The sequence below is a fragment of the Rhinopithecus roxellana genome, chromosome 12, assembly GCF_007565055.1.
Source record: "Rhinopithecus roxellana isolate Shanxi Qingling chromosome 12, ASM756505v1, whole genome shotgun sequence".
NCBI classification, from domain to species: Eukaryota; Metazoa; Chordata; class Mammalia; order Primates; family Cercopithecidae; genus Rhinopithecus; species Rhinopithecus roxellana.
In genome coordinates, this window is record NC_044560.1 from 13,851,606 (window position 1) to 13,871,100 (window position 19,495).

A 19,495-nucleotide genomic window follows, 5' to 3' on the forward strand; every position below is an offset into this window, starting at 1 on the left:
AGTGCAGTGGCACAGTCTCGGCTCACTGCAACCACCGTCTCCCCGGTTCAAGCGATTATCCTGCCTCAGCCTCCCGAGTAGCTGGGACTACAGGCCCATGCCACCATGCCCGGCAAATTTTTGTATTTTTTTTTTTAGTAGAGACTGGGTTTCACCATATTGGCCAGGCTGATTTTGAACTCTTGACCTCGTGATCCGCCTTCCTTGGCCTCCCACAATGCTGGGATTACAGGCGTGAGCCACCACGCCCGGCAAGGTAACTGAATTCTTGTAGTGAGACTTGAGCTTGACCTGAAGCACGATGTGGCAGTGAACATTTCAGTAGAGGTTAATGTGATTGTAGTCACATATACGGGTCCAGATTTATGTGGCCTTATTGTACAGGACGAACGGGACTGGGGGTGGAAGCAGTGCTGTGGGTCCTCAAGGACATCAGTGGGGAAGTCATTCTAGGAAAGGAGGATGGAGAACTTTGTAAGACCTATTTTTTTTTTTTTTTTTTAAAGACGGAGTCTCATACTGTCGCACAGGCTGAAGTGCAGTGGCGCGATCTCAGCTCCCTGCAACCTCTGCCTCCCCACTTCAAGGGATTCTCCTGCCTCAGCCTCCCAAGTAGCTGGGATTACAGGCATCTGCCACCATGCCCAGCTAATTTTTTGTATTTTTAGTAGAGACGGGGTTTTACTATGTTGACCGGGCTGGTCCCAAACTCCTGATCTCATGTTCCGCCCGCCTCTGCCTCCCAAAGTGCTGGGATTACAGGCGTGAGCCACTGCGCCGGGACTTGTAAGACCTAGTTTTTAAATACTATTGTACACTTTATGGTTTTTATTTTTAATGAAAGTATTATATTAGGTAATTTATCATAATTTGGTCATTTACCAAAAGAAACAGCAACAGATAACCTTTGAAAACTACTGGAAGGTGAAGCATCTCTCCCATTCAACATTTGAATGACTTCAATTCACAGTGACTTAGGCTGAAGCAAGAGAACATCAAATGTACTGTTATAAGCTGAACTACTAACTCAGAGGAGGAGCCACTGGCAAGCCCATAAAACTGAAACTCACAAAACCACAATTTATCGGGAGAAGTTTATGTCACTTTTGAGAAAATGTTAAACTGGTGCTTTTTTAATTGTAGTAAGGTTGTGGGGTATATTTTGAGTTTCATTGTATTCTAAATTGAAATTTTGTACTTTTACGGTATTCCGAAATTCTTAAATGATTCAGATTAGACTTGGAACGCTATCGGTAATGCAAAGGCAGAAACCATTTCTTCTCTTATTCATCACCAGATAGATCTCTGGCGTTTAGTGTAGGTCCTCACATGGCTGGTGAATGAATTAAAAAAAAGCTTTTAATTTTGAAAGATTGATATCTATCTGCCCTTGAAGATAATATATAAATGACACACAATAAAATGAGCTATAATATAGTTAGAAATTATTAGGACTGAAGTGGAAACTAGATTAATAATTTAAAAAACACTTTATTTGGAAATAATTTCATACTTACAAGTTACAAGCATAAGAGGCCGGACACAGTAGCTCTGTAATCCCACCGCTTTCGGAGGCTGAGGCAGGAGGATTGCTTGAGGCTAGGAGTTCAAGACTAACCTGGACAACAGAGCAAAACTCTGTCTCTACAAAAAATTAAAAAATTACCCAGGCATAGTAGTGTTTTTCTGTACTCCTAGCTACTGTGGAGGCTGTGGTGGGAGGATCACTACAGCCTGGAGAGTTCAAGGCTGCAGTGAGCTATGATGGCACCACTACATTCCAGTCTGGGCAGCAGAGCAAGACCCTGTCTTAAAAAAAACCCCAACAAAACAAAAACAAAAACAAGACAGTTGAAAGGATTCTCTTTACCCAGGTTTACCTATTGTTAACATTTTACTCTATTTGCTTTATTATTTGCTCTTTCTCTCATAAGTTGCATACATTATGGCATTTTATCCCCAAATACTTCAGTGTGGATTCCCTAAGAGTAGGGATGTATCTTGTGTATGTAATGTTGTTACATTACAGTTAAAACTTCAATAAATTAATATCTCTCCCCACCTGCCTTTTCCAGAAAACTAAGAGCCAAAGAGGTTAAGTGACTTGCCCTGTGGTTAGATAGGTTCTAAATGGAAAATCCAGCCTACTCTGCTAGTCAGGTATTAGCCCTGGTCCCTAACATCACAACATCACAACAGAATCTTTTTTTTTTTTCCCCCCTGACATGCCAAATTATTTAGTAGTATAATACAGTAATAAAAATTTGTGGCTGGTCACGGTGGCTCACGCCTGTAATCCTATAGGCGGATCGCCTGAGGTCAGGAGTTCGAGACCAGCCTGGGCAACATAGGAAAACCTCGTCTTTACTAAAAATAAAAAAGATTAGCCTGGTGTGGTGGCGCCTGCCTGTAGTCCCAGTTACTCGGGAGGCTGAGGCAGGAGAATCACTTGAACCCAGTGGGCGGAGGTTGCAGTGAGCTGAGATTGCACCACTGCACTCTAACCTGGGTGACAGAGCAAGACTCTGTTTCAAAAAAAAAAAAAAAAAAAAAGAAACATTTGTAATTATCTTCTGAACCATATATAACCATCCAGTAGCACTTCATCTATAAAGGACTTTGGATCACCAAAATTGTCCTTGACATTATATTTGGCTTAGTTTGAGTTTGTCCAAGTTTAAGATATGATAGTGTGGAGGAAATAGACTGTTATTTACCAAATTTGACTCTGTCAAACAGTGACCAGTTACTGGCCTACAGAGAGCTGAGTCCAAAAGGCATCATGAGGAATTCAAAGTTTAAGTTTAACCATGGGGCAAACTTCTTCATTCCAGTTTTGATTTTTTTTTTTTTTTTTGAGATGGAGTCTTGCTCTGTTGCCCAGGCTGGAATACAGCGGTATGATCTTGGCTCACCGTAGCCTCTTCCTCCCAGGTTAAAGCAGTTATCTTGCCTCAGCCTCCTGAGTAGCTGGGACTACAGGCACCCACCACCACGCCTGGCTAATTTTTGTATTTTTAGTAGAGACAGGGTTTCACCCTATTGGCCAGGCTGGTCTCGAACTCCTGACCTTGTGATCCACTCACCTCGGCCTCCCTAGGTGCTTGGATTACAGGCATGAGCCACTGTGCCCGCCCTTTTTTTTTTTAAACGTGTTTTTCTTCTGTCAATATGTGAATGTTTATGAAAATATGGTCTATGCACCAAATACATCCAAATTAGAATTACTTGAAGTACTTATTAAAAATTATAGATTCCTGGGCCCCACCACAGACATACAGAATCAGAGTATCTGGAAGTGGGACCTGGTAACCTACATTTTAAACTTTTTCCTCTCTCTCTCATGTAGACTGGAGTGCAGTGGCATGAGTGGCTCACTGCAGCCTTGATCTCCTGGGCTCAAGTGATTCTCCTACCTCAGCCTCCCGAGTAGCTGGGATCACGGGCCTGTGCCACCATGCTCATCTAACTTTTGTATTTTTTGTAGGGATAGGGTTCCACCATGTTGCCCAGGCTGGTGTTGAACTTCTGGGCTCAAGCGATCTGCCTGCCTCGGTCTCCCAAAGTGCTGGGGGATGACAGATGTGAGCCACCTTGCCCAGTCTTTAAACCCACTTTGAGAGTTTTTGTGTATCCCACTCTTACATACTTCTGTTACATAGATTTTATCTTTTATTTAATTTTATTTTTTGTTATAATACAGGCAATGAGTAAGATTTTATCTTCAGAGTTTTTCCACATTCATTCTTTAACTTGTGTTTTACTCTATTTTCATGTTTTTGATGGGAGGGTTTTTGTTTGCTTGCTTTTTTAAAATGAAAGATTCATGTCCGTATTACAAATACCAAAAAGTATGAAAAGGTATATAACGAACAACTCTCCCAACCCCGTTCCTTGAGTGTTGTGCTAATCTAAGCCCTTTATATGTATGAACTCATTCCGTTCTCCCAACTATCCAGTGAGGTTATTATTCCCATTTTATAGAAAAGGAAAACAGGCCCAGTTGTTCAGTCACTTAGGTAGGCAGTAGTGGAGTTATCTGAGAGTCTGGCTCTGAATTAGTGATCTTAGCCACCGTTCTCTGCTGAGCAAGAGGATATCAGGATTAACTAGATTAATACATGCGAAGAGCTTGTTTTGGATGAGCAGAGAGATTTGTCTTCAATATGGTAAATGTTCCATGTGAATGAACTCTTAATAGTCTGTCCTGGAGTTTCATCTAGCCCTGGTAATTGGGCATCCTGATGTAATTTCAAGCTAATCATTTCCTCTCTAAATTGTACAAGCTTTTATCTGAAGAGCAGATTTCATGAATTGGTGATTCTGAGTAAGGAAATGGTAGAAATGGTAGCAACCAAAGTCTTTGCAGTATCTTCTGCTTAACTGTTTTATTTACATAGAAAGAGCTTGGACACATAGTAATTCTTACATTACATATCATTTGATTTTATTTATTGAGTTCGTTCTGTGACGTGGTTATGGCCAGGAAACAATAATATAATCTTTGCATGGCCAGAGATTTTTGATATATTAAAGAATATCTTGACCGGGCGCTGTGGCTCACACCTGTAATTCCAGCACTTTGGGAGGCCAAGACGGGCGGATCACGAGGTCAGGAGATCAAGACCATCCTGGCTAACACGGTGAAACCCCATCTCTACTAAAAATACAAAAAATTACCCAGGCATTGGTGGTGGGCGTCTGCAGTCCCAGCTACTCGGGAGGCTGAGGCTGGAGAATGGCATGAACCCGGGAGGTGGGAGCTTGCAGTGAGCCAAGATCGTGCCACTGCACTCCAGCGACAGAGCGAGACTCTGTCTCAAAAAAAAAAGAATATATTTGCTTTTTTCTATTTAGTGAACTGTTTAAACTTTATGTAGACTTATTATTTTTTTTAAAGCATCGGACCATAATCTATGTCAGTTGGAATAATTTAATGTAGAAGATATTTAGATTTTTTCCCCCTTCTCTCCTTGTTTTCTGAAAGAAGACAGCAATCTAGGGATTCTAACCACTAAGTGCTTGAACTGAAGAATCTGTTGTTAGGCCTTGAGTTCTTTGCATGGAGTATCTTTAGGTCAAGTAGCATTTTAAAAACTCTTACCATGTGCCAGGAACTGTGTGTATCCTAACTTACTTGATCCCCACAATAACATGGTATATAGTAAGTCAGGTTTCACAGATGTTAAGTCACTTACTGAAGATTACACAGCTAACGAAGTAGGGAAGTCAGGATTCAAACCTAGCTATGTATGATTCTAAACTGTGGTTTCCCACATGCTCTGCAGACCCTGTAGAAGAACAGCTTATAAAACCTCTAGACTCTAAACTTGGTTCTAGCATGTGTTTAGCAAAAATTCTGAAGAAATAGGCCGGGCGCGGTGGCTCACACCTGTAATCCCAGCACTTTGGGAGGCTGAGGTAGGCGGATCATGAGTTCAGGAGTTTGAGACCAGCCTGGCCAATATGGTGAAACACCCGTCTCTACTAAAGATACAAAAATTAGCTGGACCTGGTGGCAGGTGCTTATAATCCCAGCTACTCAGGAGGCTGAGGCAGGAGAATTGCTTGAACCCGGAAGTCAGAGGTTGCAGTGAGCTGAGATCGCGCCATTTCACTCCAGCCTGTGTGACAGAGAGAGACTACAACTCAAAAAAAAAAAAACAAAAAAAATAACAAAACAAAACAAAAAAACCTGAAGAAATAGGTAATAGAAGCCAGGTGACTTTGCTCATTTGTCACATTGTTTTGTGACTTTTAAGTTAGTCTAAATCAAAGCAACCATTTTGTGTATTCAGACAGCTAATTTAGATAGAATTCATACTAAAGGTAAATGGGGTATTAAAGTTTTAAAGTTCATTCTTTAATAACACATTACTCTATACACTCCCCAGAAAATATGTTGAGGAAAATAATTTAATAAAAGTTGCTTTCAGGTCCTTACTTCTCTCTCTCTTCCTCCAGTCATCACCACTGCTTACCCTCAGTTCCATAAACAAAAATAAAGAGAAGAATGAAGTTAAAGCTTTTCTTCTTAGGTGTTTAAAAATCTGACTATTCTAAAGACTGATTAAACTGGGTTTTCTAGGTGAGCAGTTCCTTAATGTTGACTTAGTAAAACATTAAAATATTTGGCATCTGCCACTGACCCCTATTCTGCAATATAGGAGTTAATCCAGCAGTTTTTGATTAAATACCAGTATTATGCAATTCAAGAATTACCACAGAGGTGTGAAGGGAAGAGGGTGAGGCTAGTGAGGAATACCCAGACAGCAAGGTAAAGAAAATACTCCTTTTATAAGAATAAAACCCAAATGAATACTAAAACTCTATCTAGAGATTCATGGTTATTTCTGTCAGTGGGATTAAGTTTTCTCTTTAATTATTCGAGTTTAAAAAATTATTTTTATTTTTATTTCTATTTTTATATTTATTTATTTATTTATTTTGAGATGGAGTCTTGCTCTGTCGCCCAGGCTGGAGTGCAGTGGTGCTATCTCGACTCACTGCAAGCTCCGCCTCCCAGGTTCACGCCATTCTCCTGCCTCAGCCTCCTGAGTAGCTGGGACTACAGGCGCCCACCACCAGGCCCAGCTAGTTTTTTGTATTTTTAGTAGAGACAGGGTTTCACCGTGTTAGCCAGGATGGTCTCGATCTCCTGACCTCATGATCCGCCCGCCTCAGCCTCCCAAAGTGCTGGGATTACAGGCGTGAGCCACTGTGCCCAGCCAATTATTTTTATTTTTGTTTTCTGGAGACGGGGGTCTCACTCTGTCACCCAGGCTAGAGTGCAGTGGTGTGATCATGGTTCACTGCAGCCTCGACCTCCCAGGCTCAAGTGATCCTCCTGCCTCAGCATCCTGAGTAGCCTAGGACCACAGGCATGAGCCACCACACCTGGCTAATTTTTAAAAATGTTTTGTGGTGATCAGATCTCACTATGTGTTTCTCAGACTGGTTTTCTAATTTTTAAGAAAACGTAATAGACATATATGTTTTTGTAACATGAAATCATAACTTTATGTAATCCAAGCCGGGTGCAGTGGCTCACGCCTGTAATTCCAGCACTTTGGGAGGCTGAGGCGGGCGGATCACAAGATCAAGAGTTTGAGACCAGCTTGGCCAACATGGTGAAACCCCGTCTCTACTAAGATACCAAAACAAAACAAACCTGTGTAATCCAAATTAAAATCTTCTTCAGTATGTATATATTTATATTTATGATCTGTATGCATATATTTAAAAAACAACTTATTGGATATAATTCATATACAATATAATTCACCCCTTTAAAATATACAATTCAGTGGTTTTTAGTATATTCACAGAGTTGTGCAACCATTACCAGGGTCTAATTTTTTTTTTTTTTTTTTTTTTTTTTTTTGAGATAGAGTCTCACTTTGTCACCTAGGCTGGAGTGCAGTGGCACAATCTCTGCTCAGTGCAAGCTCCGCCTCCTGTGTTCACACCATTCTCCTGCCTCAGCCTCACGAGTAGCTGGGACTACAGGCACCTGCCACCACGCCGGGCTTATTTTTGTTTTTTGTATATTTAGTAGAGACGGGGTTTCACTGTGCTAGCCAGGATGGTCTCGATCTCCTGACCTCGTGATCCACCCGCTTCGGCCTCCCGAAGTGCTGGGATTATAGGTGTGAGTCGCCGCGCCCAGCCAATTTTTTTTCTCGGGGGGCAGAGACGGAGGCTTGCTCTGTTGCCTGGGCTGGAGTGCAGTGGCATGATCTCGGCTCACTGTAACCTCCGTCTCCTGAGTTCAAGTGATTCTTCTCCCTCAGCTTCCCAAGTAGCTGGGACTACAGGCATGCACCACCACACTCAGCTAATTTTTGTATTTTTAGTAGAGATAGGATTTCACCATGTTGGTCAGGCTGGTCTCGAACTCCTGACCTCATGATCCACCTGCCTGGGCCTCCCAAAGTACTGGAATTACAGGCATGAGCCACTGTGCCTGGCCAATTTTTGTATTTTTTAGTAGAAATGGGGTTTCACTATATATTGGCCAGGCTGATCTTGAACTCCTGACCTCAAGTGATCCACCTGCCTTGGCCTCCCAAAGTGCTGGGATTACAGATGTTAGCCACCATGCCCGGCCACCAGGGTCCAATTTTAAAACATTTTCATCACCTCAAAAAGAAACCATGTACCCATTAGCAGTCACTCCTCTTCTCCATCCTCAGTTCTTGGCAGCAAATAGTCTACTGTCTGTATGAATTTGCCTATTTGGATATTTCATATAAATGGAATCATATACATTTATTCTATATATAAATCATATACATTCCCCCTGGAATCCACGGGGGATTGGTTCCAGGACTCCTCTGTGGATGCAGAAGTCCGTTATAGTTGTCCCTGTATCTGCAGGTTCTGCATCTATGGATACGATATGTGGTCTTTTGTTCCTTTCACTTAGTTTATTCAAGTTATAGCATGTGTCCATACTTCATTGCTTTTAATTGTCAAATAATGTTCCACTGTATGGATATGTCACATGTTATGCATTTTTAATTTTGCTTTTAAATTTAATACTTCTGAGAGACTTCTCAGAAGTATTCTGGGAATATAGAATTTCCTGCTTTTTTGCCTCCTATATTCCCGACTTGGAGCTAAAGAAGCCAGCAACCTGGACTGAGAAAAAAAATTCCAACAAAATCCTGCTGCCTCTTGCCTAAGAACCAGGGAAGGGGCAGCCTAAACAAGACCACAGACTTTTAGATAATTACTGCTCTACTGTAAACACCGCAGAAAAAGCTGTGGCTCCATCTTCACGCATGCCAGCAAAGGCTGAATGGGTGGCCTAGACTTCCATCCTCTGTTGGTGGTCTATAAATTTAACAAATCTTTTACTGATGGGCTTGGGTGGTCTCTAGTGTTTTGCTATTACAAACAATAAGGCCTCAGTATTCCTCTGTTGTATCTTTGGACATCTGTATGACTGTTTCTATAGAATAAATTTCTAGATGTAAAATTATTGGGACAGTAGCATCCAGTGAGGCCTTCAGGAATGGCAGTTAGATGGATGATCTCAAAACATGGAAATAGGCTGGGCGTGGAGGCTCACGCCTGTAATCTCAGCGCTTTGGGAGACCGAGGTGGGCGGATCACCTGAGGTCGGGAGTTCAAGGCCAGCCTGGCCAACACGGTAAAACCCTGTCTCTACTAAGAATAGATACTAGTGTATCCCTCCACTAGTGAATGGGAGCTGCAACTCCCATTCCCCCACCCCAGCAGTAATAAGGAGCCTCCTCACTGTGGTTGCTGGCTTTTTTGGTTCCAAGTCTGAGATGTATAAGGCAAAAAACTAAGAAGCTCACTACCATCTAAAATTCTGTCTTTCTGGAAGCAGAAGTCTCTCAGAAGTATTAAATTTATTTACTTATTTTTCTTTTCCTTTAAATCACATTCTGAAAGCAAGAAGTATTAAATCTAAAAAATGGGGCTGGGCACGGTGGCTCACACCTGTAATCCCAGCACTTTGGGAGGCCAAGGCAGGCGGATTACCTGAGGTCAGGCATTTGAGACCAGCCTGGCCAACATGGTGAAACCCCGTCTCTACTAAAAATACAAAAATTAGCCAAGTGTGCTGGTGCACGCCTGTAATTGCAGCCACTCAGGAGACTGGGGCAGGAGAATCACTTGAACCCGGGAGGCAGAGGTTGTAGTGAGCCAAGATCGCGCCACTGCACTCCAGCCTGGGCGACAGAGCGAGACTCTGTCTCAAAAGAAATAATAATAAAAAAATAAAAATGAGATAACCCAGTGGAGCACTTGGACTTCTGTCTCCACCTGGTTATAACAAAGCAGTACCATCTCCCTTCTCCTTTTCCCTCCACGGAAATGTCTGGCCAACATGGTGAAACTAGTATATCTCCCTGATACACTAGTGGAGGTGGCCTCATTACCACTGGTTGATGTTCAAAGTCCTGACTCTGTTAGACAACCTCTGATCGCACCCCAGGGGCAGGGGCCTGGCAGGGTTTGAAGGCCCTAGTTTCCTCCCTGGCCATCTCTGACAGTATTCTGGTGTTTTGCTATTACAAACACCAGAATACTGGTGCATTACAGCCTCCAGAGGATTGGTTACATTAAGTTGGAAATAAAATATATAAACTATAAAAACAAGTTACATATAGTGTGATCACATTTTTCAAGGAATAAAGTAGTATGGGCCGGGCATGGTGGCTCACACCTGTAATCCCAGCACTTTGGGAGGACAAGATGGGAGGATAACTTGAGGCCAGGAGTTTGAGACCAGCCTGGGCAACATAGTTAGACCCTGTCTCTATTAAAAGAAAAATAGTAGTATGTACATAGAAAATAAAAATGTAGAAGAATAAGTAGCAAATTAGGTTCAAGGGTAAGGGAACTCTGACTTTCTCTAGTGCTTCAGTTTTTATTTTTTTAAAACAATGAATATAACTGTTAGAAGTAGTGAAAAGTATTTTTTAAAGGCATACTTTTCTCAGATGCTATCATTAGATACCTATATGTTAATTTCTATGGTTACTAATAAAAAACTGGGTGTAGAATAAACATATCCTGGCTCCCAGTGTAGGATGCTTTCCATTGTATCACAATGCCCTCAGTCAGCTGTAGCAATGGGCTGTATTCAGTGTAGTTCAAACTAAACAGGGTAATTTTGATTCTATAACTTTGTTGAAATTGAATTTTATATTTAACTTGGATTAAAGGAGAAAGTTTTTGACTTGTAGAATTCTAGAAATTTGAGTTTTTCGCCAGGCTCAGTGGCTCACACCTGTAATCCCAGGACTTTGGAAGGCTGAGGTGGGTGGATCACTTAAGGTCAGGAGTTCAAGACCAGCCTGGCAACATGGTGAAACCCCGTCTCTAATAAAAATACAAAAAATTAGGCCAGACGGCATAGCTCATGCTTGTATTCCCAGCACTTTGGGAGGCCGAGGCGGGCGGATCACCTGAGGTCAGGAGTTCGAGACCAGCCTGGCCGACATGGTGAAACACTGTCTCTAATAAAAATACAAAGATCAGCCGGATGTAGTTGTGGGCACCTGTAATCCGAGTTACTCAGGAGGTTGAGGCAGGAGAATCACTTCAACCTGGGAGGCAGAGGTTGCAGTGACCGAGATCATACCATTGCACTCCACCCTGGGTGACAAGACTGAAACTCCATCTCAAAAAATGAATAAATAAGCCAGGCATGGTGGTGGCTTATTTATTATTTATTATTACTCCCAGCTGCTCAGGAGGCTGAGGCAGGAGAATCGCCTGGGAGGCGAGTTTGCAGTGAGCTGAGATCACACCACTGTACTCCAGCCTGGGCAGCAGAGCGAGACTCCATCTAATTAAAAAAAAAGAAATTTGAATTTTTCCACAGTTTTACTATATATATATAAATTATACATATATATATATATGGATGTATGTGTGTGTATATATGTGTGTGTGTGTATATATATATATATATATATTTTGAATAGTGACAGGGTCTTGCTCTGTTACCCAAGCTAGAATGCAGTGCTATAATCATGGCTCACTGCAGTCTTGAACTCCTGGGCTCCAGTGATCCTCCCACCTCAGCCTTCTGAATAACTGGGACTACAGGAGAGTGCCACCACGGTGGCTAATTTTCTAATTTTTTTGGTGAAGATGGGGTTTTGCTTGGTTGCCCAGGCTGATCTCCATCTCCTGGCGTCAAGTGATCCTCCTGCTTTGCTTTGGACTTCCAAAGTGTTGGGATTATGGGCGGGAACCATTGTGCATGGCCTTTTGTATACTTTTAAAAATTTCAAAAATAAAATAAAAATAAATATTTCATCTGACTAATAGCTCCCAATTTTCTGATGCTATTAAAACTTTGGAAAAAGTTGTTCATGGTCATAATGACGTTTCTTATTTGACTTGTCATTAGTAGTTAGTAAAGAAGGTATTTTTTTTTTTAAAGAATACACATTTATTTATGTGTGCATGAAGGAAAGTGCTTATTAGGAGTATGAGATGTGTAACAAGCTTCTGATATACGAGAAACAAAAGTAAATTGGGAAAATTTGCTAGAAAATTATAGAGAAAGGAGACAGTCATCTGTGAAAGGAAAGGGGCATTTGTGTCCTGACCAGGTCTTCATGAACTATTGTGTATTCTGAGATTCTTTTGCCCATGCTCAAGGACTGGCTCTGCAGACCACTGTAGGAGATTATGTATGGTGACTGCTCTGTAGCCAGTCCCCATTCATCTTTAGCCTGCTTTTAGTTTAACATGTTTCTAAGTTCCTACATGTAATATCTTTATTATGTCTCCTTTACCGACTTAATGATTTTAACACTGCTTTGACAGGCAGCTTGGGAAATTTTAGTGAATTTTATAGATTAAGTGGAGGTGGATAAAGACCTTGAGTCAGACTAGTTCTTCGTCTACCAAACTATGGTTTTTTTTTTTTTTTTTTTCCTCCAGTAAATCTCAAATTTGGATTATCAAGCTAATTGGAAAGGTAATGTATTAACATTTTCTTGTCTGTAGTAAATTTACTTGTGTGTTATCAGTTTTCCATGCTATTAATGGTCAGTATCATCAGAAAGGCAACTTCGGACACCACTTTGTTATATAGTAAGATGATTTAGTGCTGTAAATTGACTTGGGTTCTGAGAACCAAATATCATCCTAACCTTCCCACACCAGTGTTTCTTAATGTATCCAGCAGGCAGGTGCCTTACTTTGAAATCTCCTTGAGTGCCTATAACAAAATAAGGCTTCCTGGGCCCCAACCCAGGAGTTCTGCTGAATCAGAATCTCTAGATATGAGGCCCTGGGGTCTTCATTTTAAATGTTTTCCTTAGGTTATTTGTAATCACAATAAAATTTAAGAACTAGGCCTTTTTTAGGAAGTACATTTTTGTACAAGTTTATGTAGTATTAGGAATTAATATGATTCATTCTGCCCTCAAATTCTGTGTATATTTTGTTACTGATACAGAATAATCGGAATTTTTTTTTTAAACCAAGTTCTGTTGTTAACTGTCCCATGTTGTCTGATTAGGTTTCTAGCATCCTCACTATAAGCCCATGTTTTTTTGTTTTTGTTTTTGTTTTTTAAAGTCCCTTTACCTCTCCATTAGTTTAGGAATTAATGACTTTTTACTGATGTAGCATTTTACTGAAATGCTTCTGAATTTTTTGAGAGTTACTTTAGGGTAATAAACAGTACTTTCACCAGCATCTTTGAATGACTTATTGGAGAGTTATTTCTGGCACTCTCCATAGACGTCATAGTCAACAGGCTGTGTTGATCTCTAGCAATGTCAGAATGTTCTCTTCCAGCATTCCAGCTCTCTGTCCTTCCCATCTCTCCTTTTCCTACAGCCCATCTTTCCTTTTTAAACTTGGGGCTGATTCCATGTCTTGCTATCATGAATAGTGCTGCAGTGAACAGACGTATGCATGTGTCTTTATGGTAGAATGATTTATATTCCTCAGGGTATATACCCAATAATGGGATTGCTGAGTCGAATGATAGTTCTGTTTTTAGCTCTTTGAGGAATTATCACACTGTTTTCTACAATAGTTTAACTAATTTACACTCCCACCAGCAGTGTATAGTGTTCCCTTTTCTCTACAACCTTGCCAGCATCTGTTATTTTTTGACTTTTTAAAAATAGCCATTCTGGTGTGAGATGGTATCTCATTGTGGTTTTGATTTGTTTTTCTCTAATGATCAATGATATTGAGCTTTTTTTCATATGCTTGTTGGCTGCATGTATGTCTTCTTTTGAAAAGTGTCTGTTCATGTCCATTGCCCACTTTTTTTTTTTTTTTTTTTTTTTTTTTTTTTTTTTTGAGGCGGAGTCTCGCTCTGTCGCCCGGACTGGAGTGCAGTGGCCAGATCTCAGCTCACTGCAAGCTCCGCCTCCCGAGTTTACGCCATTCTCCTGCCTCAGCCTCCCGAGTAGCTGGGACTACAGGCGCCCGCCACTTCGCCCGGCTAGTTTTTGTATTTTTAGTAGAGACGGGGTTTCACCGTGTTAGCCAGGATGGTCTCGATCTCCTGACCTCGTGATCCGCCCGTCTCGGCCTCCCAAAGTGCTGGGATTACAGGCTTGAGCCACCGCGCCCGGCCCATTGCCCACTTTTTAATAGGGTTGTTTTTTACTTGTAATTTTGTTTAAGTTCCTTATGGATGCTGGATATTAGACCTTTGTCAGATGCATATTTTGCAAATATTTTCTTCCATTCTGTAGGTTGTCTGTTTACTCCGTTGATAGTTTCTTCTGCTATGCGGAAACTCTTTATTAAATCCTGTTTGTCAACTTTCATTGCAATTGTTTTTGGCATCTTCGTCATGAAATCTTTGCCAGTTCTTATGTCCAGAATGGCACTGACTAGGTTGTCTTCCAGGGTTTTTATAGTTTTGGATTTTACATTTAAGTCTTTAATCCATCTTGAGTTGATTTTTGTGTGTGGTGTAAGGAAGGGTTCCAGTTTTAATCTTCTGCCTATGGTTAGCCAGTTATCCCAGCACTATTTATTGAATATGGAGTCTTTGACGTCACTTGTTTTTGTCAGCTTTGTCAAAGATCAGATGGTTGTAGGTGTGTGGCCTTATTTCTGGGCTCTACTTGAGGGTGGAGGATGAGAGGAGGGAGAGGATCGGAAAAAATAACTATTAGGCGCTAGGCTTTGTACCTGGGTGATGAAATAATCCGTACAACAAACCCCGTGACATGAGTTCACCTATGTAACAAACCTGCACATAACATCCCTGAACCTTAAAAAAAAAAAAAAAAAAAAAAAAAAAAAAAAAACAAAACAAAAAAACCACCTTGGGGCACACATGATGGGACTAAAAAAGATTTGTACCATTCTGATTTTTAGGAAAATCTACCTCGCCATTGCCATTCATTAAGTAGGATTAGCAATAGATTATTATAAATATATCTTTTGTTATTTTCTTGCTCCCTGTAGGAATGTGTGCAACAGGATATGGGCCGGGTGTGGTGGTGCATGCCTGTAGCCTCAGCTACTGGGGAGGCTGAGGCGGGAGGATTTCTTAAGTCCACTAATTTGAAACTGCAGTTTGCTGTGATTGTGCCTGTGAGTAACCACTGCACACCAGCCTGGGCAACATAGTAAGATCCTATCTCTAATTGAAAAACAAAACAAAACAAAACAGGGTATAGGATATTTATTTTTATCTTTGAAATGGAGTCTCACTTTGTCACCCAGGCTGGAGTGCAGTGGCACGATCTCGGCTCACCGAAACCTCCACCTCCCAGGTTTAGGTGATTCTCCTATCTCAGCCCCCCGGAGTAGCTGGGATTATAGGCGTGTGCCACCACGCCCGGCTAATTTTTGTCCTTTTTGTAGAGATGGAGTTTCACCATGTTGGTCAGGCTGGTCTCAAACTCCTGACCTTGTGATCTGCCCGCCTCAGCCTCTCAAAGTGCTGGGATTGCAGGAGTGAGCCACTGCGCTCAGCCAGGATATGGGATATTTATAATGAATTTTTTTGGAGGCAGGCACACCTACAAGTTTCCCTTTTTACTTTGCCTTGTTAAGAATACTGTCTGATATAATGAAAAATGATTTTTACATTTCATAAAACCCATAACAGACTTTGCCTTTGCCCGGAGGCAAGGATTTATGTACCCACTTAGGAATTACTGTTCTGTCCAACGTAGTTGCCATTAGTCATTCGTGGCTATTTGAATTATGAAAACGTATTATGTTTGGCTGGGCACGGTGGCTCACGCCTGTAATCCCAACACTTTGGGAGGCCAAGGTAGGCGGATCACGAGGTCAGGAGTTCGAGACCAGCCTGACCAACATGGTGAAACCTTGTCTCTACTAAAAATACAAAAAGTAGCTGGACGTGGTGGCGCACTCCTGTAATCCCAGCTATTCAGGAGGCTGAGGTAGAAGAATCACTTGAGCCTGGGAGGCAGAGGCTGCAGTGAGCCGAGATCGTGCCACTGCACTCCAGCCTGGGTACAAAGTGAGATTCCGTCTCAAAAAAAAAAAAAAAAGTTTATGTTTTAAATTATAAATTATAGTCAGGTGCTGCATATGCCAGTGTCTCAAAAGATTGTAATTTGCTTTAATTTTTTATTTTTGAGACGGGGTTTTGCTCTTTTGCCAGGCTGGAGTGCCGTGGCATGATGTTGGCTCACTACAACCTCTACCTCCCAGGTTCAAGCGATTCTCCTACCTCAGCCTCCCAAGTAGCTGGGACTACAGGCGCACACCACCACATCTGGCTAATTTTTTGTATTTTGGTAAAGATGGGGTTTCACTATGTTAGCCAGGCTGGTCTTGAACTCCTGACCTCAGGCGATCTGCCCGCCTCGGCCTCCAAAAAGTGCTGGGATTACAAGCATGAGCCACTGCACCCAGCTTATAATTCATATTTTTATTATACCTTTTCTATGTTTAGATGTGTCTAGATGTACAGATACTTACCATTATATTCCATTTGCCTACAGTATTCAGTACAGTAACGTCCTGTACACGTTTGTAGCCTAGGAGCACTAGGCTATACCATGTAGACAAGATGTGTAGTAGGCTATATCATCTAGGTTTGTGTAAGCGTACCTTGTGATGCTTGTAAAATGCCAAAATCGCCTAACAGCACATTTCTCAGAATGTGTCCCTATCAGTAAGTGATGCATGACTGTAATTTAAAATAAATGAAACAAAAAAATTCAGTTCACTTGAACTAGCCCCATTTTAAGTACTCCCTAGCCACATGTTGCTAATGGCTACCATATTGGACATTGGCAATATGGATCATCTCCATCATGCATTAAGTTCTCTTCGGCAGTAGTATACTAGACTGGTTATTTTTATTATTTATTTATTTGTTTATTTATTTTTGAGACAGAGTATCTCTCTGTCACCCAGGCTGGAGTACAGTGGTGTGATCTCAGTTCACTGCAACCTCCGTGTCCCGGGTTCAAGTGATTCTCCTGCCTCAGCCTCCCAAGTAGCTGGGACTACAGGCACCCGCCACCACACCCAGCTAATTTTTGTATTTTTAGTAGAGACGGGTTTCACCATACTGGCCAGGCTGGACTCAAACTCCTGACCTTGTGATCCTCCTGCCTTGGCCTCCCAAAGTGCTGGGATTACAGGCCTGTGCCACCACGCCTGGCCCTAGACTGATCATTTTTAAGAAAAGAAAGAGGCTAGTGCTAGCTGGGTGCAGTGGCTTATGCCCGTAATCCCAGCACTTTGGGAGGCTGAGGCAGGTAGTTCAATTGAGTCCAGGCGTTCAAGACCAACCTGGATAACGTGGTGAAACCCTATCTCTACTAAAAATATTAAAAATTAGCCAGGATGGTGGTACGTGCCTGTAGCCCCCAGCTACTTGAGAGGCTAAGATGGGAGGATTGCTTGAGCCTGGGAGGTTAAGGTTGCAGTGAGCTGAGATCGCACCACTGCACTCCAGCCTGGGTGGCAGAAGGAGACCCTGTCTCAAAAAAAGAAAAAAGAATGGCTAATGAAAAGACAAAATAATAAAGACCCAAATTTCTACTCTTCCTTCCACAATGTAACTTTTCCTGGCTTCTTGTACTCTTGATTAAAATTCAGAAAAAGTCATGTCATGTTGAGTATCATCACTTTGACCTTGTTTTTTAATGTTTAATTCTGTTTTCCAGGCTGGCAGTGATGGTGAAAGCATAGGGAACTGCCCCTTTTCCCAGAGGCTCTTCATGATTCTTTGGCTTAAAGGAGTTGTATTTAGTGTGACGACTGTTGACCTGAAAAGGTAAGACATGGTCGCAGTTTGCAGTCAACTTAAGCTGAACTTTCTTTTCGGTTTGATCCTATTTTCACCTTGATGGCATGTATTCTCTAAAGGAAATATATTGTATTAAAGTTCTGCTGGTTTTGGGACAAACTTAACTTGTATATAACTATTTTGGACAAGTCACGCTGTCAGTATACTGCATGTGGTACTCAATCTTTTTTAGGAACTTTTGTGTGTTTACCTTAAATTTCATGAGCAGCACCAGGAGCCAAGTGTTAGTGTGGATACAGTGAAATCCTTGACTTCTTTTTTCCAGTGTAAACATGGAGTCATGAAGAACTTTCTAAGCAGACATCATCTTGGCCCCAAATGTGTTAAACGTGTGACCTATATAATCTGGATCTTTAAAGACAAGGATTTTTAGGAGGTTGAATACCATTGTTGTCAATTTCATTTAATTTACTTTTCAGGGAATAGCAATAATTTTCTATAGCATGATTTTAATCATATTTGTTTAAATGTATTGTAAAATAAGAGCAATTATCTGTGGCCCCATGTCTGTTCTTGCTAAGTGAAGAGTTGTTTGCAGCTTTCTCTCCTGGATGACTTTATGGCTTATTTTCCATAGTGGAGAGGGCTGAGAAGAGCCATGATGAATAGAAAGCTCTGTTTTATTCAGGAATGTGTATTCTAACCTTTAGCAAACAGGTCTGAGGTGAAGAACATTGATACATCCCCTTCCCCAAAAGATTTAAATCAAGAGTTAAGAATAGTTGTATTAATGGGAAAATCTAGGGTTTGGCAGTGGATTCCTCTTGATGCAAGTGTCACAACATGATTTGCTATTATACTTGTTTTTAAAACTATTAGTCTGTTCTCACATTGCTATAAAGAACTACCCGAGACTGGGTAAATCATAAAGAAAAGAGGTTTAATTGACTTACAGTTCTGCAGGTTGTACAGGAAACGTGACTGGGGAGGCCTCAGGAGACTTACAATTATGACAGAAGGCAAAGGGGAAGCAGACACGTCTTTCATGGCCGGAGAAGGAAGAAGAGAGAAGGGGGAGGAGTTACACATTTTTAAACAAACAGATCTTATGAGAACCCACTCACTGTCACAGGAACAGCAAGGGAAGTCTGCCCTTGTGATCCAGTCACCTCCCAGAAGGCCCCTCTTCCAACAGTGAAGATTACAATTTGATATGAGATTTGGGCAAGGACACAAATTTAAACCGTATTATATATCAAGTCATGAACAGTGTCCAGAAAAAAAATATTTACAGCTTATCACTTGATAAAGTGGAAGAATTCATGTATGTCACCCTTCTGAGCGTCATATGGTGATAGTTACCCGATAGCTATAATTCCATTCCCAGTTCTGGGTTAGTGTACTCAGATTCCTATCATTCCCTTAAAATATATTTTTACTTACTGCTGGTGCATATATTTGAAATTTTACAGACTTTAAAATTTATTGAAAATAAACCATAAAGTCATCTAGGAACCCCTTTAGTTATGTATATAAATGTAGAAATAAGACTTTGGGAATAGTGAGTTAAAACTACAAGCTCTTGGGAAGACATTACCTTATTCATGTTGGACAGAGATGTTTTAAGAATGAAATAAGTCATGTAGTTACCCTTCTATTACTGTTTTTTATACATGTATACACAAAGGAAGTTTCCCAATATAACTCCTAAAAACAGACTGGGCCACGAGGCACACACCCTTACTGTGTCCTAAAATACATGAATTTCGCCTA

The 19,495-nt window shown here is 41.2% G+C and overlaps 1 protein-coding gene across 1 annotated transcript in view; it reads left to right on the plus strand.

The window, feature by feature from the left end:
* CLIC4 (chloride intracellular channel 4) overlaps positions 1-19,495 on the plus strand; it is a 97,765-nt gene that overhangs the window by 40,282 nt on the left and 37,988 nt on the right. The window contains exon 3 of the mRNA XM_010355719.2: positions 17,640-17,749. Coding sequence (XP_010354021.1) covers positions 17,640-17,749 — 110 coding nt within the window. The remainder of the gene's footprint in view (positions 1-17,639; positions 17,750-19,495) is intronic.